We start from the raw sequence: 25,636 nt of genomic DNA on the forward strand, positions 1-25,636 counted from the left end.
GCTCGACGTGCGGCCGCGCGGCACCGCCGCCAGCCTGGCCGACTTCGTGGAGAACGTGGAGTGGCGCGTGCTGGGCATGCCGGCGCGGCGGCGCGTGCTCACCTACGGCTGCTGCTCCGAGCCCTACCCGGACGTGACCTTCACGCTGCTGCTGCGCCGCCGCGCCGCCGCCTACGTGTGCAACCTGCTGCTGCCCTGCGTGCTCATCTCGCTGCTCGCGCCACTCGCCTTCCACCTGCCCGCCGATTCGGGCGAGAAGGTCTCACTTGGCGTCACCGTGCTGCTGGCGCTCACCGTCTTCCAGCTGCTCCTGGCCGAGAGCATGCCACCGGCCGAGAGCGTGCCGCTCATCGGTGAGCCACAAGGGCGCGGGGCGCGGGTAGTGAGGGGGCGGGGAGAGCGCCGTCCCCTCCGCGAGACACATCTCTGTCTAGGAGTTGGGGGTGGGAGGCATTCCTGGAGCATGTCTCATTCTGAGATTGAGGGGAAATAGGCCCCTTCTGGGAAGACATCCCTGCCCTCACCCGTCATAACAGGCAAAATGCAATGAGTGCTGTCTGTGTGCCAGGTCCTCTCCTAAGTACTTGACATTTATTAATTCAAGGAGACATCACAGACACAGACCCAGGAGGTAAGTTCTGTTGTTACCCCAGTTGTACCAAAAGAATCAATAACTTGCCCCAGATTGTGCTGCTACATTTGATAGCACGGCATTCATGTATTGTGAGGGAGTGCAGCGTCCAGCAGTGAGGAGAACAACTAGGGAGCAGGTGGCTTGTGAGAACTCACTTGTAGAAATAGGGGTTGGGAGACCTTGGCTCTTATTTCCTCCCTGGCTCCATCCATTGGGATTGGAGGGTCCTGAGAGCCTCATGGTGGGTGAGCTGGTGCCTATTTGTGTTGAGGCAGTGGGCACACTCAGGCTCCCTGAGTTTTTGGTTTGGGCCCCAGCTCACTCTCTCTCTTGCAGGGAAGTACTACATGGCCACCATGACCATGGTCACATTCTCCACAGCGCTCACCATCCTTATCATGAACCTGCATTACTGTGGTCCCAGTGCCCGACCAGTGCCAGCCTGGGCTCGGGCCCTCCTGCTGGGACACCTGGCACGGGGCTTGTGCGTGAGGGAACGAGGGGAGCCCTGTGGGCGGTCTAGACCACCTGAGTCTCCCCCTAGTCCCCAGCCTCCTAACGAAGGGGTTCACCCTCCAGCAGTTCCTTGCCATGAGCCACAGTGTCTGTGCCGTCAGGAAGCCTTGTTGCGCCACGTAGCTACCATTGCTAACACCTTCCACAGCCACCGGGTTGCCCAGCGCCGCCATGAGGACTGGAAGCGGCTGGCCCGTGTGATGGATCGCTTCTTCCTGGGCATCTTCTTCTCCATGGCCCTGGTCATGAGCCTCCTGGTGCTGGTGCAGGCCCTGTGAGACCCAGGGGTCTGGGGCATCTCCAGAGAGGGATGGAAAGGCCAGGTGGTTGTAGGCTCTAGTTGGGCCACCCAGTCTCTCCCCACTGTGCCTAAGAACCTGGGACACCCTTTCTTCAGGATCAGCACTGCTGATTTCACAAACCACAGGGATCACTTGCCTACATACCCTAACCACTAAGGGAAATCCAGAGCTTGCCAATCCCTTAATCCATGGGGAAGAGGAACTCTAAGCGTCAAGATCAAAATACAGTCCTGGAGGAACAGAATTGGACTTTGATGCTGAGTGTTAGAGTTGTTGGTGGCAAGAGTGTGGGTTATATGAGAAACAGAATTACCATGTTTCTCTGTCTTCTGTTCCTTCCTCAGTGGTTATTGTTTTAGGGACTTGGTCTTGCCAGTCCCTGCCTAGGACTCCAAGAAAAGGATTCAGGATTCTAGTTTCCAGAGCAAGAGGCCACACTGGGATTTTGGCCCCAGAGCCCCAACTCATAATAAAATAAATGTGTGCCTGGCACCTCTTTGATGTCCTGTCTTAACCTCTGGGCCTGTGGTAGTGGAAGTTGGGGGTCCAGGTTTGTCTCTCTAGAGACAGGACTCTAAGAAGCATAGATCAGAGCAAAAATTATGTCTTTGCTGACAATAATTCAATTGAGCATTCAGTTGAGACCCTGACAGAGAACCTAATGCTGTCTTTGCTATGCCTCCTGCTTTCTACCTTCTGGAGCTAGAGATAGTCCACATCATTCCCACACACTGACATGCACAGAGCTTGCAAATATCCGGAGTGTGGCAGTGCAGAGACGAGCCATTCACAAGATATGTGTTCCTTTTTGACTTACATGTTTTCTAGCACTACTTCTGCTTTAGACCCAGTCCCTGCCCTCAGGATGCTCACAGTCTGACACGGGAGGCAAACATGAACACGGGGTGTAGAGAAGCACCTAGGGACCTGTGGGAGCAGATGGGTAGGGTCCCTAGCCCAGCCAGGTGGGAGAGGTCAGAGAAGGCTTCTCGGGAGAGCAAATAGGAGCCTTCCAGGTGCACATGTGAGGCATTTGAGTAACACCAGCAAATACCCTGGCCACGTGCTTTCCTCCCCATTCCCTCCCCCCAAACTAGTTTAATCTCTAACCTCCAAGTCAGTTGTTGCCTCTTCTAGAGACCCCCACCTCTATTCAGTGTCTCATTCTTAGAGCCTTGGCTAAGGCTCAGTCCTCAGATTCCCTTATTTCTCCATCAGCAGGCCTGGCAGCTACCAACATCCCAGAGTTCCCTGCAGATGGAGTTACCATGGATCCTGGCTGCCCTTAACACACACATGGTCGACATTCCCATGCTAGGTAGAGGCAGCAGGCAGGGCTGTTCCATGTTGGATAGATGATGGGAGGCCTGGACTCTATGGAAAGTTTCCCCCGACAAGGAGCCAGAGCGGCAGTAGGAGGGACCAGAATGAAGAAAGGGGGCCTTGACCCATGGCTGCAGGAAAAACAGAGCAGAGAGAGAGGTTTGGGGGTAAATGAGGTATATAAATAAGATGAGCAGAGTGAGCTGGAAACACAGACACAGGAAGTGCAATGGGAGCCAGAGATGCAGAGCATGGATTCAGGGAGGAGGGAAGGCAGATGAAAGAGCCCCAGTACCCCTTCCAGAGGTCACTAGGTTGGTCGATGCCCCTGCCTCCTACTGAGACAAATGAGGCATCGCAGAATGGGATGAACAAAGGGAAGATATATGAGTGGGCTCTAGAGATGCTCATCTTTGCCCCTTTGCCCAACCCCTGATAAAGTACTGATGGGCCAGAGGGAATCCTTAATTTGTCCAGTGCCTGAAATGACATTACCAGAACTCAAGCTGGTTGGAGCCTGAGATCTGGCTTCTGACCCTGGCTCTGCCACTGACTCCTGTCTCTGGGTCTCCTTTACTGTATAATGAGGGTAGTACTCCCTGTTCTACCTCCTTCCAATAGTTTATTGTACAGTAAGGATAAGATAAGATGGTGTCTGGGGGGAGGTAGGGACCAGGTAGTGGGTGGTTCAGAGTTTAGCTCTAGAGCAGGGCTCTCTGGACCCCACCCCCCACTAGCTGGTTGATTCACTTCTCTGGGGCTTAGTTCCCTAATCTGTAGAATGAGGACAATGACAGTACCTACCCCACTGGGTCATGGTGTGCCTGGAGCATGGAGTGGGACTGTGTAGTGGAAAATGGTGGGAACAAAGTGGATGTGAGGGTCCCTTCTTCCTCACTGTTCACAGAGCCCTGGGAGAGGGAGGAGGGTCCTGAGGGGGAGGAGTGGCTAGAGTTTCTTTCCTAGAAAGGGCCTATTCCAGTTGGTTCTCCTGGAAAAGCCCATTCCCACCTATAGAAGTGGTGGCTTAGGCAGGCCCTGGCATGCCAGGTATTCAAGGGAAGAAAAGAGTCACAACTGAAAGGGACCTGGCGATCATCTTGTCTAATATGCTTATTATACAGATAGGAAAACTGAGGCCCAGAGAGAGATTGGCCATGAGAGAGTTAGGGCAGAGCCCAGATGAGATCCCAGGTCTCCAGCACCCAAAATTTGACCGCAACCTTGGAAGGTGGTCTACAGGAGCCCTGAGGGCAATAATAGAGACAGTGGGTTCTGCAGCTGAAGGAGAAGGCCCAGGGAGGACTGTGGGAGTGGGCCCTTCCCTTCATCCCCTTAGTGCAACCTCGATCTCTCTGGAGCATGATCAGTGACCTCCTGTGAAGGAGAGGGCCCCATATTGGGGGGCAGGCATATTAGCTTGCATGACCACTGCCCCATACTCACATCTATGTCCCCTAAGAGAGGCTAGAAACCCCCACAGGTGTCTGCTTAAGAGGGTTTACTTGTTTTGATTAAAAGGGGGTTGTTTTCCTTTCAAGAGTGACATGCATTCAGGAGAGGAGTCCAACCCCAGGGCACCCTGCTCATCCTTGAGCTGAGGCCCACAGAGGCTTGCAGCTCTTACCTGAGTTACCCAGATGGCAGGACCCAGACTTGCACTGCTTGTCTGTAGGGAAGAAACAGTAAATAATCAAATACTCAATAGCATTCTGGACAGGAAAGAACCTGAAACCTGTTGTCCATCCCCAACTTGTTCGAGGAGAAGCTGATATATTTTCCCCTAACTCTGCTTCCTTATGGACCTCCCTTGCCTATGTTTGATTTGACCCATGAGCAGCAGGGCCAGAAGGGAGCCAGCCCTTAAAGCCAGGGCCCATTCTTGATATTCCTCCTGCTTCCTTGGCCTGTAACTTTGCCTCAGCTCTCCCTCTCCCATGCCTTGTTCCAGGCAAGCAGGCACTAGTTTATGTACTTTGCATGTCTTTCTCACCTTCCATTAACTCATGCATGCTCATGGTGCTGTCCAAGGTGGGAATGGTAGCCACACTGGACCTTCTCCCATCTTAGATGTGGTCCACAGTTCCAGCCAACAACCTGCTTCTAATTATCCAAATTAGGTGGGCCTCACAAGCCTGTGGGCATCATTCAGCCAGGACCAGCAACCCCCAGCCCCTTCAGAGATTAAGAACCTGGACCTGTCCTTATGGTTCCATCTCTGGCAGGTCCTGGGGGTAGACAGGAAGAGTATCTGAGACCTGACACAGCCTGACCTGGAACTTCGGGGCACAGCCCCCAATGGCTGTCTCTCCCCGCCACCTGCCCCCCACCTCCGCCCAGTACACACGACAGCACAGGATCTCCATTCAGCCGAATACATGAGCTTCTCTTGGAGGCTGAGGTTGGGGCTCTTAATCAGACCTGGCATCAATGGTCTGAGTGTCAGTCCTGTGGCCAGAAATTAATTGCCTTCCAGCTTCCAGTTGGGAGAAAAGCCTGACCAGTTCTGTTTGGCCTTCAAATGTCCACAGACACCTGTCTTGGTCAGAAAACCCTCTTCAACCTCCCAGCAGGCATGTGGACAGCTCTGGCTTAAACATCTCCAGGGACAAGAGTCCTACTACCTCAGAAGGTTGTCTTCCCTTAGATGCAAGGGGGTAGAGGGGCAGAGGGACAGGACTTGGTTCCCCTCACTGTTCATTTATTTGTAATATGTGTGTATGTATCCCCTGAAAACAGGAGGGAAAGCCCATCTTCTGCATAGGTGCTGACTAGTGCATTCCCTACTCACCTTTAATGTACTCACAGTTGTATGTGCTGCGCTTGCCCAGGGCCCGGAGGTAGATGCGGGCAGGGCCCTGGGCTTGTCTGCTGGCATTGATTACCTGGAAGGTCTCAAAGGGGGGGATCAGCACCTCATCCTCCCCAGGGAAGAAGGAGTAGCCCTTGATTGGTGCCCCAAGGCAGGTCCAGATGCCAAAGAAGGTGTCCTCCCCAAACTGCTGGGCTGCAACATTCTGCAGGGAGGCAGAGGCAAATCCCCCCAGCCTTACAGTGGCCCCAGGCACTGCTGGCCGGAAACGCAGCCCGTGCACTCCTCGGAACACCTGGTGGCACTGGGGTGAACGCTGGCCCTTGCCCAGCAGCTGCAGGGCCTCAGTCAGCAGGAAATGGAGTGTCTTGAAGGAGAAGTGGTGGAGGTAGAAGGCTCGAGAGCGGCCCGCCTCCCGCACAGCTGCGTTGAACTGCTTGTGCAAGGGGCTGTTGGCTGTGTAGGCCAGGAGGGCCACCCCATGCTCATCGCGGAAGCCAGGGGGTTGTGGGGGCAGCCGGGTTGGGCTGGGGCCCCACTCTGGTCCCCAGGCCTGGCGCTCCTGCCACTGGCTACTTGCCAGTGCCCAGCCATCGGCATACACTTTGTTGGCCTGGAACTCTGTTTGGTTGAGATCCGGGAGAGCAGCTGTCATGGCTGCTGCACAGCCAGCATACTGGTCATCAAAGGAGGCTGGGGCCATGTCCAGGGGCATTTCTTGAGAGAAGAGGTCTCGTTGAATGATGGAATGGCTCTGGGCCTGAGGGAGAGGGAACAGTAAGGACTGAGAAGATGAGCTCAGGAGAATGGGAACCTGTCATCAAATTTCTCCACTTAGATGAGGACGCTGAGAACCCCAAACACACCTGGAGGGGAAGGGGATTGGGAACGACTAGCTGCACACTCAGAGACCAAGGTCAGGCTGGGCAAGCCCCAATGGAAGCATCAGTCATTCTCTCCTCCCATGGCTTTTCCTCCCAGAGTTTAGAGGAAGCCAACAACGTAGCTCCCTGCTGGCATGGGGACAGTGGAGGATGACCATACCTGAAGTGCTTCCATGAGGCCCAAGGACACAAGCAGCAGAGACACCACGGCAGGAGGCTCCATACTGGCAGTAGCCCTGGACAAGTTACTATCTCTCTTTGGGTCTCAGTTTCTTCATCTAGAAAATGTGAATGTTAATATGTAGTTTCATAAACATTAATTGACACCTAGTCTGTGCCACTCCCAGTGCTTAGCACAGAGTCACAACATAGAAATGAAGGCTCCGGAGGGAGAGAAGACCCTTCTTGCTGGAACATGGGGACATGGGAGACTTCCTGGGAGAGGTGTTACCTGAACAGGGTCTTTCGGATACATAAGAGAATAAGGCTTCAATCAGTGGAGATTGGGATATGAAGATTGGCATTTGGGGTGGGAAATGAGTCTAGGGTAGCAGAAATGAGAAGAGCTAAGATATTGAATGTAAAAAGTGAAAGACATTTTGCCCACAGCAGAGCCTGTAGTGTGGGAATGTTGGAAAGATTGGGGCCCTCCATGAAAGGTTCTGACTGCCACAGTAAGAGGTCTGGGCTTCACCCCATGGGGGATATGAGGCTGGAACAGGGTAGATCCAGGATTGGTCACCCGGTGGGACAATGGCAGGACTCCAGGTGTAAGATCCAACCATCCTCCTCTCCTGCAGTCCTGATGCAAACTGAGCCCTCCTCCCCTAAGCCCTCAATTGCTTCCAGGGCAGACAGAGACAGATGTAGACCGCCAGGTGGTAAAGGAGAGGGGCTGGGAGATGAGGAGAGGATGGCACGGGGAGTGAGGCTCCGAGAAGGCAGAGTCCCAGCTTGGGGTCAGGATTGGAACAGACAGTTTTTAAATTGGTGCTGCTGCTGCTGCTGCTACTTTTTTTCTGTTTCATTACAAAGTATTGTAGCCGGCGGGGGGGGGGGGGGGGGGGACACAAAGGTATAAATGAATCACAGAATCCAAGTCCCTGTCTTTGTCTCTCCCTCCATGTCCTCTCTCACTCTTACCTGTGCTTGCTGTTACCATGACACTAGTATCCTTTAGGACCTTTTTCTGTGCACATGCAAGTAATTTAATATTTAAATATGCATACATACCTATTTTTCTTACACAGGCTGGTTTTTGGTTTTTATTGTTCGTTTGTTTTTTCCAAAAAGAAAAAAGTGCATGCCTTTTCATGTTTCATATACATCTCCTGTAACCTTTTTTCCAGGAAACAATGTATCAAGGACTGCCTTCCACATCATACATTCATATCTACCTTATTCATTATAATGGCAGCATGGAATTTTATAATATAGTTAAACCATAATTTGCTCAACTATTTTATTATTAATGTGCACAGATTTTCTCCTAATTTTTGACATTACACATAATACTTTATGAACATCCATGTATATAAATCCTTACCTACTTATGTGCAAATAGGAAAGATATCAAGAAGTGATATAATGTTTAAAGGATATGAATTATTGTTTATTTGGCACTGCCAAGTTACCACCCAGAGGTACTCGTTTGCCCTTATGCAACAGTGAATAAGAGAACCCTTTCCTGTCTTTGCCAATTCTAGTTGTTATGATCTCTCTCTCTCTCTCTCTCTCTCTCTCTCTCTAGAGAGTGAGAGAGTGAGAGAGCACACACAAGAGGAGCAGGGGAGAGAGAGAGAGAAGCCCATGAACACTCCATGCTCAGTGCGGAGCCCAAGAGGGGCTTGATCCCACGACACTGGGTTCATGAACGGAGCTGAAATCAAGAGTCAGCTGCTCAGCTGACTGAGGATATCTATTTTCTAATTCACATTTCTGCTTACTAATAGGATCAAGCTTGACTTTAATTTTCAGTGTTTTAAAGGTTTATATTTTTTAAATCTTTTAAAAAAATATTTATTTAAAAGAGACAGAGAGGGAGAGAGTGAAGGAGAAAGAGGGCAAGCCAGGAGAGGGGAGGGGCAGAGAGGGAGAGAGAGAATCCCAAGCCTGGAGCCCAATGTGGGACTCAACCTTTAGAGCTGAGTGGAGATAAACAGCCAGATGCTTAACTGACTGAGCCACCCAGGTGCCCCTAAGGGTTTACTTTTCTAAAAGTAATACATTTTCATTGTTCAAATTTAAATAGTCCAAAAGGCACACAATGAACTATCTTTCTCTTGCTAATTCCTCACTCCATCTTGCCAGAGGCAACCAACATTCCCATTTTCGGTGTATCCTTCTGTAGATACTCTATCCACATATAAGCAAATTCACTGGTATTTCTCTTTTCCTTATTATACACAAATGGTAAAACAATTAATGGTTCTTTATCTTTGGGATTCTGATGAAAGGTGAAACCTCTCCTCAGAAAATGGAGAGGCGCCTGGGTGGCTCAGTTGGTTGTATGTCCAACTTCAGCTCAGGTCATGATCTTGCAGCTCATGGGTTGAAGCCCTGCACTGGGCTCTGTACTGGAGCCTGGAGCCTGCTTCTGATTCTGTGTCTCCATCTCTCTCTGCCCCTTCCCCACTCATTCTGTATCTCTCTCTCTCTCTCAAAAACAAATAAACATTAAAATAAAAAAGTAAATGGATATAAACATTAAAATAAAAAAATATACCCCCACACAATGTTGCAGAAATTTCACATGGTTATATGTCTCTGCCCCCAGTCTCATTCAGGTTAAGCATCCCTGTTCCATAATCTCCTGGTTCTTGGGTGGGAGGAGGCTAAATTTCGATGGTTCAGCCCACCCATAAGTCCACACAGGGGCAGTGGGTAGTTCTTATGCATGCTGACACCTCAGCTCATGCGGAGCTTCCTACCTCTAGTGCTCCATGTTATTTTTGTGTCCAGGGCTTTCTCCATCACACTGTAAGCTTGCTCAATGAAGCCCAAAAGTGCAGGGGATTTAATGTTCCCAGGACAACCCTTAATCAAGGAGGAATGGTAGTCAGATTCCCTTTGCTACAGAGGGTACCCAATGCGATTAAGCCCCAGTTGACCACAGTGGTCACAGTGCGCTCATTAATGCACTTTTTTGGGGGGATGGGGGAGCTTTTCTCCATCCCCCTTTGCCACTTTTTTATTTTATTTTATTTTGAATATAATTTATTGTCAAATTGGTTTCCATACAACACCCAGTGCTCATCCCAAGTGCCCTCCTCCATGCCCATCACCTACTTTCCTATCTCCCTCACCCCTATCCACCCTCAGTTTGTTCTCTGTATTTAAAAGTCTCTTATAGTTTGCCTCCCTCCTTCTCTGTTTGTAACTATTTTTCCCCCTTTCCTTCCCCCGTGGTCTTCTGTTAAGTTTCTCAAGATCCACACATGAATGAAAACATACAGTATCTGTCTTTCTCTGCCTGACTTATTTCACTTAACATAATATCCTCCAGTTCTATCCAGATTGGAGGATAGAACTGCAAATGGCCAGATTTCATTCTTTCTCATTGCCATGTAGTATTACATTGTATATTTAAACCACATCTTCTTTATCCATTCATCAGTTGATGGACATTTAGGCTCTTTTCATAATTTGGCTATTGTTGAAAGTGCTGCTATAAACATTAGGGTACATGTGCCCCCTAGCCACTTTGCCACTTTTAAATTTATACTTTCTGGGATCAACTAACAATTAAGCTCACTACACCCAAGTTCTTGTCTCTGGATCTGCTTTTGGGAAACTCTAAACCAAGAGGGGGTGTCTTTTTGAGTCACAAACCATCAGAATGTGGCCCAGAACTGTTCTGTTAGTTTGAACCCCAGAATGATCACATAAGAAGCAGAACTGAGCCCAGCCAGCAAAAAACTGGCAGCCTGAAACAGAGCAGCCCAATCAAACCCACTTTTTATTTATTTATTTATTTTTTGAGAGACAGAGAGAGACAGTGCGAGCAGAGGAGGGTCAGAGAGAGAGGGTGATACAGAATCCAATGAAGGCTCCAGGCTCTGAGCTAGCTGTCAGCACAGAGCCTGACGTGGGCCTCGAACCCATGAACCATGAGATCACTACCTGAGCCGAAGTGGAATGCTTAACCGACTGAGCCACCCACGCGTCCCTCAAACCCACTTTAGATTAGCCAATCTGTATTCAGCCCAAGGACCTGTGAACATTTGAATAACCTTTGCATGCCACTGAGATTCTGTGCTACATAGCAAAATGGTTATACAACAAAACTTCACTAGGCCAACTCTATCTCTTGCTGCTTCTCTGTTGCGCTTGTTTCTGTCCTCATCTCTACCCTGCAGAGACCAGGCAAGAAAAGAGAGAGTTCATAGGGTTGGGATAGGGAAGTCTGAGTTCTTGTTTTTTTTTTTTTTAATGTTTTATTTACTTTTGATACAGAGACAGAGCATGAGAAGGGGAGGGGCAGAGAGAGAAAGAAGGAGACACAGAACTGGAAGCAGGCTCCAGGCTCTGAGCTAGCTGTCAGCACAGAGCCTGACGTGGGGCTCGAACCCACAAACGTGAGGTCTGACCTGAGCCGAAGTCAGAGGCTTAACCGACTGAGCCACCCAGGTGCCCTGGGAAGTCTGAGTTCTGAAGTGAGACTGAGGACCTTGAATCATGTGGCCTAAGATACTAGCAGTGAGGATGGACCCAGAGTTATTAGGTATAATTTACTAGTAGACTTGGTGTCTAGTGGGATATAAGGGATGCAACAGAGGAAGAATCAAGGATGGCATGCCAGTTTCCATACTCTAGGCTGCTAACAGAGGAGGAGCAGAGAGACTATAAAGGCTCATTTTGCCCATCCCAGCACATGATAGGTGCTCAATAAAAAAAATGAATGAATAATCAGAGATTTGGAGGAAAACCAGTGAGTTCAATTTGACATGTATGGACTCTCAAGGGGCAGATGTCCAAGGGATAGAAGAATGGACAATAAGATGAGACATTTGAGAGTCAGAGGTGTATTGAAGTAAGAGAAGACCTGAAACCCCCAGGGAAAGGAAAAAGAGGGCTGAGAAGGAAAGAAAAAGCTGCCTGAACCCAAAGCACAGGCAGGCTGAGACATCTTCGGTTTCTAGAGGCTCTTCGCTTGGCCCGCATGGAGTACCGTGGTGTTCTTGTGGTAATTTCCTCTTTAGGTTTCATCTAGTTTTCCATTGGAAGAGTCTCATATAATATACTGTCACCATTATTCACTCATTCACCCAAGATGGTCACTTGGGTATCCACTCGTTTGATCATTCATCAAACACTAAATTAGTTGCCAACTACTGCTGATCACACAATGTGGATCCATCCCAGAAGCTCCTTCTCTTTTCGCACCCCCACATCTCTTGCTGTGGCTCAGGTCTGCCCCTGCCTCCTCCCTGATCTCCCTGCCTCCACTGTCACCGCTGCCAATCCAGCCTCCACAGAGCAGGGAGAACAGTGTTTCTAAAGCACAGCTGGTCAGGTTGCTTACCTGCTTAAAAACCTTGTGTGCCAAACCTAACTGGAAGAAATATCTCAAAGTACAGAGTAAAAATGCAGAGATAAAAACTAGGAGGGAAGACAAGAGAACACATCTAGAAAGGGGAAAAAAGCAACAAAACACAACTTCCTTTCTTACCATCAGGATAGAGTCCTCCTCATGTTGGCATTGAGGTGTTCTGTGAATTAGCCCTCCGTGACCCCTTCAGCCTCGTGCCCCACCACCCCTGCATGGCTTCTTTAGTACAGAACAGAGTTCCAGGTGAGGCTCCACTGCTTCCCTCCTGGGGCTCTGCACACATTGCCATTCCCCTGCTGGGGATGCCCTTCTCCTGCTACCCACCTTTCAAGGCTTGGCTCAGGGGTCACCTTCACCAGGGAGCTTTCTGATGACTCTGTACTCTTAAATCACTCTGTGCTTTCCTCTGTCACTGTCCTAATCATATTGTGTGGCCCTTATGTGTGTGTCTCCCCTCCTGGCCTGGGAGTTCTTTGAGGGCAGGGACCAGGTATGACCTGTTCTGTGTTCCCAGAGCTCAGCCCACGGCAGCCACAGATGAGGTCACTTGGAATGTCTGTTGAGAGTCTGAGGGGCTTCCTGGGCGCAGCTAACAGTGTAGACCGCTGCAGAGCAGGTAGATTGATGACTCTGGTGAGCAGTGTTTGGGGGAATGGGGTGGGGCCAGAGTGACGGGGAGGTTGTGAGAGGCGAGGAGGTGGAGGCACTGGGCAACCCCTTATGTCTCACCTGCCCTTCTGTTTTTCCTCTCATCCTGCTCAGGGCAGTTGTCAGTTTCTTCTCATCCGGACCCTCACTGAACATTTCCTTCTGGGGATGTGACTCTTAAGTCCCTTCCTGGGGACCCCTAAGTTTCTCAATGCCCCAAGCTTCCCTAGGTATCCTAAAACTCTCCATCAGAGGTGCTATGGTCTGAATGTTTGTGTCCCCCCAAAATTCATATGTTGAAATCCTAATGTCTGCTGTGATGACTTTAGAAGGTGGATCCTTTAGGATGGGATTACTGTTCTTTATAAAAGAGACCCCACAGAGCTACCTAGCCCCTTCTACATATGAAGACATAGTGAGAAGATGCCAGTCATAAGCCAGAAAGAGGGTCTTCACCCAACCATGCTGGCACTCTGGTCTCAGGCTTTCAGCCTCCAGAACTATGAGAAATGTCTGTTTTCAAGTTACCCAGTCTGTGGTATTTTATAGCAGCCTTAACAAACTAAGATAAAGGTTCCCTGATGCTGTTCCTAACTCCTGAAACTCCACCATCAATACCCCAAATTTCTCCTTTAAAAAAGCCTTTCCCTGCCCTGTGCCCATGAGGAGGGTGGTGTGCCCCTTACCTAGGCCTTCTCCAGAGAAGCTGGTGTTGGTCTTCCGCAAGGGCCACCAGAGGAGAGGGAAGGCAGGTTCCCCTTTATACTGCCAGTCCCCCACCCCTTGTCCCCACACAGCTGCTCAGAAATGTGACACTCCCCCATCTATTTCTGGATGTCCCCTCGAGGCTTGGGAACACTAGCCTCTGCCCAGTCTGCCCTGGGCCAGTGCTCCTCCCATGAAGAAGGGAATCTCTGAAGCCAGAGGGAAGGTGGGCTGAGGCATCAAGGATCCAGGCTGGAAGACTGCCTCCCCTCTGGGTTTGGTCCAGTGTACAGCACGCCTGTCCTCAGTATCTTTTACAGTTAGGTTTTATTCCCTTCATGTGAGCATGGAGACTCATCTAACATGCAGGGAGAGATTCTCAGATTAAGGAGGCTGGGTCTGATCAGCACTGATTTGCTATGCGCTCTCGGAGGACTTTCTGCCTCAGGGCCTCTGGTCAGTGACTAGATTTGATTCCATCTCTTAGGGCCTTTCTTGGAGTTCCACATCTGGGGATGGGAGAAGCACTTCTGTGTGGGGAGAGGACAAAACCCTGACCCAGTAGGTCTGACACCAAGGATTTGTTTCAGCAAGGCTAGCCATCCCGGACGGTATCTTCCGTTCCAGTGGCAAATGCTGAGGGTCCTCCAGGGACAGAGGCAGCCAGGATGCACAGGCCAGATGCTGTTTTCACAGTCATGGTAAACAGTTGAGAAACCCCTGATTTTCTAATCTAGATGAGCTTTGGGATGGCCAGTCTCATTGGAAGGGGACAAGAGTACTTGTCATTTTTTTTCTAAGTTATTTATTTTGAGAGAGATCACGTGCACAAGCAGGGGAGGGGCAGAGAGAGAATCCCAGGCAGGCTCCATGCTGTCAGTACAGAGCCCGACCCAGGGCTTGAACTGATGAGTGGTGAGATCATGACCTGAACTGAAAAAGAGTCAGACGCTTAACCGACTGAGCCACCCAAGTGCCCCAAGAGCAGTGTGTTTGCCTGACAAGTGTTCTATTTTGGGGGGAGCCCACTCCTTCCATCTACCTCCCCAAACTTCTCCAAGCCCAGGTACACAGTTTGTCTTTTGGGGCTATAGGAAGGAATTTGGGAGAAAGCAGGGAGAATGAAGGAAATTCTTTATTTGGCTGGCAGCCTGAGGGGATGGGGCAACAGGGATGGGGCTAAATGAATGAGCCAGACCAGGATGGAGACCCCGAGGTAAATCTAATCTCCTAGGCCCACCTCTGCCCCTGGAGGCGACAGGAAGCATCTCTTTAAATTCTGACATTTGAGACACCTCCTCCCCAACTCCCATGGCCATTGTGGGAGTAACCCTCCCACCCCCAGAGGCTCAGGCTGCCAGAAAGCTGTCCCCAGAGCTGCTTACTGATTCCTTAGCTGGCCACTTCTCCCATTACCTCTGATTGGGCATCCAAAACTCAGAGCCAGGTTATTTATAGACAGACCCGCAGCAGGGGAGAGGAAGAGCTAGTGTTTATAAACATGGGGTCAGCTGAGTCTAAGAGGTCCAGAGAGGGAGGGTCTGGGGAGAAGTGGGACTGGCCCCTGAGGCTGTGAGATAGCTCTGCATCCGGTCCAACCCTACTAAAGCGTAGGGGACGGGTGGGTGTGGCTCAGAGGTACCACCACAAATGCTCTAACTTTTGGGCCATATGCAAATATCATGCAGATCAGCAAGTGCACCAGCGGAGACTTCCTGGTGGGCGGGACCCTCGTGGGCCTCCCTGGCGTAGTGGTCTGGCGAGCTGGGGCCCAGCCAGGTCCGGGCCCACCTGAGGGAGAGGCCAAGTCTCACAAGTTCCGCCCTCCCCCCTGGCCTCGCGAGGAGCCAAAGCAGATTCCGGAGAAAGAACTCCCAGTCCTAGGGAAAGGGAGGGACGCCCCTCGGCCCCTTCCCGCGCCATTCGGCTGCTCCCACCCAGTGTCCGTGGTTGGAGAAGAGAGGTGTCGGGTTACCGCCGCGGGGGCTATAGTTAGCCGCGGGACTTTGTTGATCGGCCTGGACTCCTGGGACAGCGCAGCGCCCGTCCGGACTTCAGCCCCCTGCCGCCAGCCAGAGCTATCAGCGCCCCTTCCCGCTCTCGCCCCTGCAACTTCCAGGTGGGTCCCCGGCCTCCCGCCCCCTCCCCTGTCCAGGCGAAGCCAAATAACGGTTCCGCCTTTATCATCGTAATAAGGTACTCGAGCAGAAGACGCTGAGGTTGGGGGCAACTGGGAATCTGGGGAGCTGAACCCCGGGGGTTTGCGGGGGACAATAAAATCTAAAGCCCCACCCACTCCCTTAGGCCCGCCCTTAGCCCCGCCCACGCCCGCCTGGGCTGTATCCTGAACCGGGGCACTTCACATCCCAGAGGAACGGACCCAGGTCTCTGTCCATCAGCTCATCGTCACTGGTGCCTCGACATCTGGACCTCGCTTTCCTGAGTCTCCCCCAAAAATGATGCTGGTGGCTCTGCTGATGGCTGTTCAAGCCCTCTGGCAGGTAACTGGGGGAACCTCTGCCACCTCAAAGGGAACAAACCATTCAGGGGCAGACCAAAAAGAGGTGGACTGGGGGGCTGACTCCTCAAAAGTATCTCCTGGGATTCTTATCTAGGATCCTAGTCCTCTTCTTCTCAAGAGTCGCCATCCCCGCAGGAAACACCAAGTTTCCATTCTCTCTCCCAGAATCCTCACCTCCACCCGCTGGTCCTCCTATGATCCTCCTTCCTTCAGATCATTCCTTCCCACTCCCTGTCTGCCGCCACAGGTGCAGCCCAGGCAAACTGGCTTGGCTACCTGTTTGCTGCCCTCCTGCAGCCCCTCCCAGACCAGGGCTTGACCTCCTCTACACACCAACCCTATGTTTGGGAATATGGGCTTCTAAAGCAGGAGAAGACTCAGGAGTCTCAGTTGACAATGTCTTGATGTGGTGGCATGAGGGGGGAAGAGAATCTAAGGATGGGGACAGGGTCAGGTCATTGGACATTGGCTCTGTATTTGTATATCCCTTGCATACTGACCTTAGAGCCAGAACAGTGCTTGGAAGTCATCTAGCCCCACTTCCTACCAGGTACAAGAACTTCTCTAATGACAAAATGACCCCTTCATGTTGTACAGAAGTGAAGATCTATATGGTGTCCTCACACTATCCCCGAAGTTGGAAGTATCCTTAGTGTGTATGGGGAGAGCCCACAAAAGTTAAGAGAGATACCCAAGATGCCACAGCTAGTAGATGAGGAAATCACGATTTGAATCCATGGCTGTCCAACTGCAGTGGCTGTGCTATTTAAGCCCTTGAGCTCTTGCAAAATTGCATATATTAAAAATTTGGTCATAGAAACGAGATACTGTGTTTCTGAGTTAGTCGGCCACCAGGCCCCTGTCCAGTGCTCTAAACTTCTTTAGTTTAGTTCTTTCTTATGTGGCTCCTCTCTTTCCTACATCCATAGGCCCAGGCTGTTCCCATCCTGCCCCTAGGCCTGGCTCCAGACACATTTGATGATGCTTATGTGGGCTGCACGGAAGAGATGGAAGAGAAGGCAGTCCGTCTGCTGAAGGAGGAGATGGCCCGCCACACCCTGCTGCGGGAGTCCTGGGAGGCTGCCCGGGAGGTCTGGGAGCACAGGCGCCGAGGGCTGACCCTGCCCCCTGGCTTCAAAGCCCAGCACGGAATCGCCGTCATGGTCTATACCAACTCATCTAACACTTTGTACTGGGAGCTGAACCAGGCTGTGCGGACAGGCGGTGGCTCCCGGGATTTCTACATGAAGCACTTCCCCTTCAAGGCCCTGCATTTCTACTTGTCCCGGGCCCTGCAGCTGCTGCAGGGCAGTGGGGGCTGCAGCAGGGGACCTGGGGAGGTGGTGTTTCGAGGCGTGGGCACCCTTCATTTTGAACCCAAGAGGCTGGGGGACTCTGTCCGCTTGGGCCAGTTTGTTTCCAGCTCCCTGGATGAGGCAGTGGCCCGCAGATTTGGTAATGCCACCTTCTTCTCTCTGAGGACTTGCTTTGGGGCCCCTATCCAGGCCTTCTCTGTCTTCCCTGAGGAGCGTGAAGTGCTGATCCCCCCACATGAAGTCTTCTTGGTCACCAGCTTCTCCCAGGAAGGAGCCCAGAGCCTGGTGACTCTCTGGAGCTATAATCAGACCTGCAGCCACTTTAACTGTGCCTATCTGGGTGGTAAGCCATGCATGAGGGAAGCAGGACTGGTAGGGTGGGTGAAATAAACCAGGATGCCCTTTCAGGAGACCCACTTGGTTAATGGGAAAGTTGAGGGCCAGAACTCAGCTGTAATTACTATTCTCTGTGACGTGGATTCTGCCAGCTCTTAGAAGGTCTTCTAGGTGTTTTCTGGATCTATAAATGTTCTTGGGTGATTCTGTTAAGTGTTCTCAAAAGGTTCTATCTGCTGTACAGTCTAATTGACCAAAAGAATCTGGTTAAGGATATTGATAAGCAGAGGAACGTGACAGGGGTGCCGCTTCAGAACTCAAGAGACTTTGGGCTTAATGGGGTTGACAGGACACATATATGATGCTGTTTCTAAGTGCTGAGACAGGGTCAGCATGGCGAAGTGGCTAGGGTCAGGGTGAGAGCAGGGATAGATAAGCAAGCTGAAGAGATTTTCCAGGGGAAGGAAGAGGAAAGAACATCAGAAGTCAGTATTTCGGAGAAGGGAAAGCTGGATTGAGAAGGGGAACGGCCCACACGAAAGCCTGATGGGAAGGGAAGCTTGGGGTGTGAGGGTCTATCTACATGGAGGCCTCATGGTACTGTCTGTTGCAGGGGAGAAGAGGCGGAGCTGTGTGTCTGTACAAAGTGAGTACCCTCTTACCCTCTGCCCCCTCCCTCAGCTGCTTCAGCGCCCCCTGGCCCTGCTGACCTTTCACCTTCTTCTCTTCTCTCTCCTGCAGGAGGGCAGCCAGACTCCACCTCCCAGGGGGACTTCTCTTTACTCTCCTGGAAGACCCTGTTCTTGGCACCTGGGGGCTTCCAGCTCTCAGGAGCTGGACCTTGAAAGTTCAATGTGTGCCACTTAGGAGTTTTGGGAACTGGTGCCCTTCATGTGAAGAAGGGGGCTTTGAACAGCCCCAAAGCGAGAGAGTGGTTTCAGACACAGCTCTAGCAGCCACTGCCCCAGGGATGGGGACCTACCCCGCCATCTCTGTATCCAGCCATCTTCCCTCACAACCAGGATGTGGGGGGACCTGAGGCCATGGCAGGGTGGAGGGAGCGCTGCCATGTGGTGGTAGGGACTCCCTGGACAAGCACGGGTAGTACTTGGATGACTCAATTAAACAGTATTGCAGTGTGGTGACATCAAATTTCATGATTGGTTTATTCCATGAGACCAAACCATCTACCCTGCTCTAGCCTAGCCAGACTCAGAAATAGGGACTAAAAGGATGACATCTTGATCCCTCCTTGATATGGTCCCCTATGCAGACCCCTGTCACATACCACAACTTGCAAACCAGAAACTTTAACAGTCAGAGATTCCCCACAACCCCCTGCAAGGAAGGAGGGAGAGAAGAGGAAAGGAGAGAAGGGAGGGAAGGAAAGGAAGAAAGGGAGATGGAGTCATCGCCCATTTGTCAGATAAGGAATGCAAAGCCAAGGAAAAAAGCAACTTGCTAAATATCAAAGAATATTGAAACCAGGCTCCCTGCCTCCCAGTCCAGAACTTTTTCCACTAAAAATGTGAAGGAACTCAAGTAGGAGCCTAAGTCCAAGATACCTGGGACCCCATAGCAAGACATTTCTCTCTGTCCTGCTCCCACAAGAGTCCATTTCAGGGACGAGGGAAAGGGAATCTCAAAACATGAAGAAACAGAGATCCTTACCTCTCTGGAGGCATCTGACATCCAGAACAGAAACTTTATTGAGGCAAGTAAAGCAGCACAGGCTTCTACTAAGTGACTCCTACCCTCACTTACCTAGGTTTCTCTACCTAGTAACAGAAGAAGGGACCCCCCCCCCGCCACTGCATCAGGACCCCCCTTTGATTTCCAAATCTTCCTCTTGGGGCAGGTCCCCAGCCGCCTCTGATTCTTGTTCCCTGTGCACTAACACGTGAGCTGGGGAGGAAGAGCCAGACTCTCCAGAGGCTGGAGTCCTAGCCCCTCCAGCATCCTGAATCCCAGTTTCTGAAGCTACCTGGGCCCCCACAAGCGCTGGCACCATCAGCTCTGGGGTTTCAGGGATGGGAGGGCCCAGCTTCTGGAAGCTGTTGCGCACTCGAGCGATGTATCGACTGAGGATGCTGGCGCCTCCAGATGGCCGAGGTGTCCCTCCCTCTGCCAGAGTCCGCTGCACACCAGCCACCTCACCTTGCAGTCGAGATACAGTCTTGGTCAGCTCTGTCAGTCTGTTGCCCAGGTCTGGGGGTGTGGGGGAAGGCGTTGATGGGGAGGTCTCTCAGAAGATGAGCCTGCCCTGAACCACTTCTACCCTCAACAGAACCCCAGGGGACATCATGCCTGTGGGTCCTAAGGGAGGAGAACTAGAGAAAACGAGAGACAGGCTCATGGGCTGAGGGTCAGGGGCAGCCAGAGTCTGGGGCAGATGAATCTGAGTGGGGCTGAAGTGGCCATGAGTATAGAAGATACAAAGAAGGAAAGGGATCCCCTCCCCAGAGAAGGAATCAGGAATCACAGAGATGGGAGAGTTTTTAATGGGTAGAGATTTGTGCTTCTGCCTTTGTCAGGGCTGTTCCCATCTACCCATCCCTCAGGGCCCAGTTTGAATTACACCTCTGCTTTCTCCAATTTCTGGTCCTCTGTTCTTCTACCTTCCCATTAGCCTGTCAAAATAATAGGCGCTTGCTCTCTCTCTCTCTCTCTCTGTCTCCCTTGGGCTCCCATTGCAATTTTGGTCTCTCCTAGCTAAGCACTAATCTGCCTACAAAGATGGTTTGTAGGATTGAAAGCTTCCTTACAGTCCCCCCCACCCCCAAGATGAGGCTGGAACAAAGGGAATGTGGTGGTGAATGGTCGTTGAGTGAGTGAATGAGTAAATAAGTGATTGAGTGAATAATGAGTTAAGTGAGTGAGCGAATAGATAAGAGAGTGAATGAGTCAACCAACTCATGAAGGATTAATGAAATGAGTGGAATAAATGTGTGAATGGCTCAGAGAGTCATTGAGTAGGAAGGCCACACTGCAGGGGGTGTCTGGGTGTGTGGTATTTATACTCAGGAGCAAGGACCCGCTATGGGGAAGGCTTGGGGGCAAGGCACTAACCTTTCCGACGGGTCTCCTCAAACTCCCGCTGGGCTGTCTCTATGTAGCGCTGTACCAGGGCCTTGATGACTCGGAGGCGGTAGGATCCACGTTCTCCCTCCCCAGGCCCTGCCCCTGCCCCAGGATTGGCCTGGGATGGGAAGACCAGAGGGTGAGAGAGAACCCCCACCCCAAGCCACTGTCTAATCTTTGCACCCTCCCCTAGATGATAAAGGTTGGAGGCCAAATCTGTGCAGATCAGACTTTGCTGCGCCTGAAGGCCACATATTTAGACCCTGGTGCAGTCCTGGAAGACAGGAGGCAGAGACGCTGAGGAATGGCCAAGGGTAAGAGAACCAGGGGAGGGGGCTGAGGGGTCGGTGGGGGTGCAGAGGGGGGTGGAGCAGAGACAAAAATGTTGAGCTGGGCACAGTTGAGTTCTCTCTCCTGCCATCACCCCCATCTTGGTTTTCTTGAGTTAGTCCAAGCTAACCCTGCCCTTCAAATTCTGCACAGGGGGAGACCAGGGGCTGGGGGGAGACACCTGCAGGGACTTGCTCATGCATATGAGATGGATATCATCATGCCAATTAGAAAGATTGGTTTGGGGTGCAATTATGGGCCTTAGGACAGTACCAGGAGGGCAAGCAGGGCATATGGATGGGGCGGACAGTGGAGAGAGAACAGAGGTATAGTAGGCAAAGCACTGGACTGGGATTATTTAGGTTCAAATCCCAGCTCTGTTACTTGGCAACTCTGTGCCTCAGGCAAGTTACTCAACTTCTCGAGGCCTGAGAGTCTCCAAATTTAAGACAGAAATGGTAATAATGCCTACTTCCCAGGTTAGTACTTCACAGGGGCATGGAATAGGGGTCCTCTACATGCTTAGGAAATATTTTTATCTAGTTTTATCTTCTTTCTAGGTATTTTATACTTAGCATATTTACTTTTATGATATAAAAAAGCAAAGCATTTTGTTAAATATTTTCAGGGGAAATGGGATTGACCAAGGTGGGCAGGCAGAAGCATGAGAGAGAATAATAGGTCCTTTAAAGCTACAGAGTTACGTAAAGCTTTTTTCTTGTAAAATAAGGAATAAAAATAGGGAGGCCATTTCCTAAACATGCAGGATAGGTGGGAAGGGACACCTGATTGCATCACCCAAGAACAAGCGAGGTAGGGGCAGCTGGGAGAGGGTGGGGTGCCTGTGGGGGAGCACTGGAGGACTGGGGTGATCCCAGCTGGCTATGTTGGAGGATGGTCCAGCAGGACACAGTGCCTCTGCCAACTCAGGACTGGCACAGGCCCAGAGACGAGCTTCAAGACCAGGTAGAGAGACAGAGTCTCACCCTTGGGTGGAGCAGTCCTGACACATGTTCTGCAAATATGTATCAGGCAGCCTGGACAGGAACACGGCATGGCCGGGGGCGGGGGGAGGGGGGAGGGGGGGAAGGGTGATCATTCCAGAATTTGTAGTCAAAAGTCCATTAAGGTGAAGGAGGTGTCTACACAGGATCTGGAGCCAGGAAGTGGTGGGAACAGGGAACCCTGGGCGTTCAGTTTCTTGTAAGCATCCTGTTTTGCCCATGCTGAACAAATGCAGTTTACTGTGCCTAGAATTCCTGTGTTCACTGTATCTGCCCATCAACCTCCTGTTTACCCTTCAGGATTCTGTTCTGCCCTCTAGTTTCTGGAAAACGCCCTGATTCCTGGGTATGCTGTCCTCCGTGCTCCAGTAGTCTCCGGTGCTGCTTTCTGTCATAGGCTGGTTGTGCTGTGCCATTACAGTCCATGTCCTTCCTACTCTAGACTGTCAGCACCTTGAGGGACCAACATGATGCGTATCTTTATTTCCAGAGTAGGTGTGCTTTGGTAAGTGCTTGCTGAACAAACTATTGACCAATGGTGGCTGGGGGCGGTGGGGGGGATTCTTCACCTGGGGATCCGGCCTGGCAGCCCTGGCCTAGAGAGATCCTTAGGTAACAAGTTTTAAGGGGAACAGATAGGACCCCCTACAGACCTGGCAGTAATGCTGGTCTGAATTAGGATAGGATGCCCATGCCTGGGTTAGGGAACAGATAAGAGATAAAGGAGTCCCTTGGAGGCTTGGCCTCCTCTCTCAGGCCTCTATCAACCATTTAATTTCTCAGTTTGTGGGGCATTTGTCCCTTGACTTCTTAACTTTTTTTTTTTTTTTTGAAAAATGTTCATCTGTGTCTTGGCTCAGTTTAGGGTAAAGAGGTTTGTCTGAAGGCTGGAGCTTTTTTATTCTTTGTGATGGCAAAAAGATTGTGTAATAAAAGAAATAAGAATACAATACTTAAAAGAATTGTTTGGGGGAGGTGGGGTTTCCTGATCCTTCTGTGGCTCAGCAGAGGCTCAGGCAGCTGCTTAAGGCTGCAGGACCAGCTGAGCTGAACAGGCTGGTGGTGGCTTGGAAGCAAGGTGGCTTGGATTTCTGTTTAAGCTGGGTGACCCACTGTTGGGAATCTAGAAGACGGCCAGAGTCGGGAAGAGGGAAAGGCAGCCACGTCTTGAGGAGGACCTGGGAGCTGGCTTTCTGGGGAACATGCCCGGAAAGACAGACAAGGGTGTGCAGACAAACAGGTGGTATAGATAATACTGTCGAAGGCCCGGTGTGAGGAGGACCACCGACAAGCAGAGGAGGTACTCACAAACGTGGGGATTGGTGGGTAGTCTAGCTTCTTGGTTTTGCAGCAGGAGCAGCAACAGCAGAGGAAGTGGAAAATTCTCCTGGGAGATTCAGGGGGCCAACAGCAGTTGGTCAGGGTCCAGGGTATAGGAAACTGGGCAGGAGCCAGGCTAGGGTGCTGTGTGCTTGGGAGGTTGGGAGTGAGAGCTCTGAGGTCATCACCTGAGAAGGTAGAAGAGGGCCTTCGGGGAGGGCAGGATGTTGAAGGGCACAGGCAGCGTCAGGCCTTCCCGGAAGTAGGACAGGTAGAGCTTGGAGCGAGCAAACTTCCACTCCACATCTGCATCATCCTGGGGCCAGAGGCAGAGGCTGTGCAAGGACTGCTTTGGCACCTTGCCCTCTTGCCTGCCCAGTCTGCCTCATGCTTCCCCCAGTCTCCATGTCTCTTTTGCAGCATGCCAAGTGCCACCTTCTCCCCATTCCCATCTGTTACTCACATTTCCCCGGCCTGGTTTCCCACTTCCTTTTCCTCTCCTCACTGTCTTTCATCCTCTGACATCCAATTCCTGGCCAAGCTGTTCTCCAGCCACAAACCCAATGCCATCCATCTTCCCTCTCCCTTCCCATGTTCCCATCTACTCTTCCACAGCGCACCCTTCCTCCCCACCATGAAGTGGAAAGAGCACCAGATTTGTGTCTGGAGAAACGAATAGCATTACTAAAGAGCCTCATTTTAGAGATGAAGGAAATGACGCCTGGTAAGGAAAACTTGCCCCAAGCCACAAAACAAAACAGGAGTGGAGCCAGAACAGGAACCCAAGTGTCTGGACTCCTTGCATCCATTTCCTCTCTATTTCGGTGTCCCTTCTTCTCCCTGGCCACAGGTAGCCTCAGTCCACGCACCTCAATCTTCTGGAAGGAGTTAGTAATCATGGCAATGAGCATGTTGAGCAGCACGATGACCATGACGATGGTAAAGATGCCGTAGAGGGCCCGGCCCACGAATTCAGGCACCAGAAACTGAGGCATGTCTACAACGCTGTGCTCCTCCATGCCAAACATGGTCCAGAACAGAAACTGGAATGTCTCGTTGAAACTAGTGGGCCGGGCCAAGCAAAGGACAGAATGTGAGGGGTGGGAGGAGAGCCTGAGTGCTACCTGGACACACTCCTCACCCTCTGGGATCCAGCCAAGGGCCTTCTGCTTCCATGAAGCCCTTTGGACCACCCTGGCCATACTGACTCTTGTCATTTCTGAGCTCTCACTTTTATTCTTTCAATAAACCAATATTTACAGAGCACGTTATTACGAGTCAGATGTACTAAGGATACAGTTATGAGAGAGTTGGGGCATGAAGACCAGTTAAGAAATTTGTCATCGTGTAGGTGAGAGAAGATGGTAATTGGGACCACACCGATAGCAACATCAGTGCCATCTCTTCCAGGAGCCCTTCCTGAACTCCCTTCTCTATCCCTGGCAGAATGTGCATGTCTGTTAGTCACTCACAGACCTGACCATGTTACTTGTTAATCCATCTTACTCCCTCCATGTCAGTGCCAGTTCAGGCCTAGATTACTGCAACAGCCCTTGCATCTGGTCTCCTGTTATTCTGTCCTCTACATTGCATACAAGTTGTCCTCCCTTCCTTCCTTCCTTCCTTCCTTCCTTCCTTCCTTCCTTCCTTCCTTCCTTCTTTCCTTCTTTCTTTATCTCCTTTAAAGAAAGAGAAAGAGGGGTGCCTGGGTGGCTCAGTTGGTTAAGTGTCCAGCTTCAGCTCAGGTCATGATCTCACAGTTCGTGGGTTCGAGCCCCGCATCAGGCTCTGTGCTGACAGCTAGCTCAGAGCCTGGAGCCTGCTTCGGATTCTGTGCCTCCCTCTCTCTGTGACCCTCCTCTGCTCATGCTGTCTCTCTTTGTCTCTCAAAAACAAATAAAAAACATTAATAACAATTTTTTTAAATAGAGAAAGAGACAGAGGGGAAGAGAGAGAGAGAGAGAGAGAGAGAGAGAGAGAGAATCTTAAGCAGGTTTCACACACAGCATGGACCCCAATGCAAGGCTCGATCTCACAACCCTGGGATCACTACCTGATCAACCAACTGAGCCGCCCAGGTGCCCCACCCAAGGTGTTCTTTTTAATTGCTGATCTGAGGTATTGTACTTCTGCTTGTCAAACTCCAAATGCTCCTAATCACAGTGCATATGCCTACCATGCAACCTACCTGAGATTGTTAGCAGAAATACTTAATAAGGTGTCATCTGTGAACGAACAGCACAGGAGGGCTCAAGCTGCCTGTGTCACTGTGGAATGACTGATACCACCAGGACCTATGAAGCAGGCTAGAATGAATGTTTGCTGCCCCTGGTGTTATGGTTCATGGTTTCAG

General features: G+C 51.1%; 4 protein-coding genes across 5 annotated transcripts in view; 2 read left to right on the plus strand and 2 right to left on the minus strand.

The window, feature by feature from the left end:
• The window catches only part of CHRNA10 (cholinergic receptor nicotinic alpha 10 subunit), a 5,471-nt gene extending 3,541 nt beyond the window's left edge, over positions 1-1,930 (plus strand). Inside the window, exons 6-7 of the mRNA XM_029915628.1 lie at positions 1-353; positions 971-1,930. The exon at positions 1-353 is cut by the window's left edge and continues 30 nt beyond it. Coding sequence (XP_029771488.1) covers positions 1-353; positions 971-1,428 — 811 coding nt within the window. The 3' untranslated portion in view covers positions 1,429-1,930. The remainder of the gene's footprint in view (positions 354-970) is intronic.
• Positions 570-13,397, minus strand: ART1 (ADP-ribosyltransferase 1). Its single transcript, XM_029915346.1, has 5 exons — positions 13,357-13,397; positions 6,632-6,749; positions 5,567-6,347; positions 4,403-4,444; positions 570-2,906 (listed from the first exon to the last, which is right to left on the minus strand). The coding sequence occupies exons 2-5, from the start codon at positions 6,692-6,694 to the stop codon at positions 2,827-2,829; spliced, it is 966 nt and encodes a 321-aa protein (XP_029771206.1). The 5' UTR covers positions 6,695-6,749; positions 13,357-13,397; the 3' UTR covers positions 570-2,826.
• A 1,199-nt stretch (positions 13,398-14,596) lies between these two features.
• On the plus strand, positions 14,597-18,970 carry ART5 (ADP-ribosyltransferase 5). Of its 2 annotated transcripts, none has more exons than XM_029915347.1 (5): positions 14,597-15,494; positions 15,680-15,876; positions 16,826-17,555; positions 18,162-18,194; positions 18,290-18,970. In XM_029915347.1, the coding sequence occupies exons 2-5, from the start codon at positions 15,832-15,834 to the stop codon at positions 18,391-18,393; spliced, it is 912 nt and encodes a 303-aa protein (XP_029771207.1). In that variant the 5' UTR covers positions 14,597-15,494; positions 15,680-15,831; the 3' UTR covers positions 18,394-18,970. The 2 variants fall into 2 exon arrangements, with proteins under 2 accessions (XP_029771207.1, XP_029771208.1); XM_029915348.1 differs by having other exon boundaries at positions 15,775-15,876.
• Positions 18,971-19,356: 386 nt separating this feature from the next.
• Positions 19,357-25,636, minus strand: part of LOC115306913 (short transient receptor potential channel 2-like) — a 36,706-nt gene continuing 30,426 nt past the window's right edge. The window contains exons 21-25 of the mRNA XM_029957484.1: positions 24,153-24,345; positions 23,472-23,599; positions 23,272-23,350; positions 20,618-20,747; positions 19,357-19,756 (exon numbers count right to left, since the gene is read on the minus strand). Of these exons, the coding sequence (XP_029813344.1) occupies positions 19,365-19,756; positions 20,618-20,747; positions 23,272-23,350; positions 23,472-23,599; positions 24,153-24,345 (922 nt within the window). The 3' untranslated portion in view covers positions 19,357-19,364. The remainder of the gene's footprint in view (positions 19,757-20,617; positions 20,748-23,271; positions 23,351-23,471; positions 23,600-24,152; positions 24,346-25,636) is intronic.

Source organism: Suricata suricatta, chromosome 11, assembly GCF_006229205.1.
Source record: "Suricata suricatta isolate VVHF042 chromosome 11, meerkat_22Aug2017_6uvM2_HiC, whole genome shotgun sequence".
NCBI lineage: Eukaryota > Metazoa > Chordata > Mammalia > Carnivora > Herpestidae > Suricata > Suricata suricatta.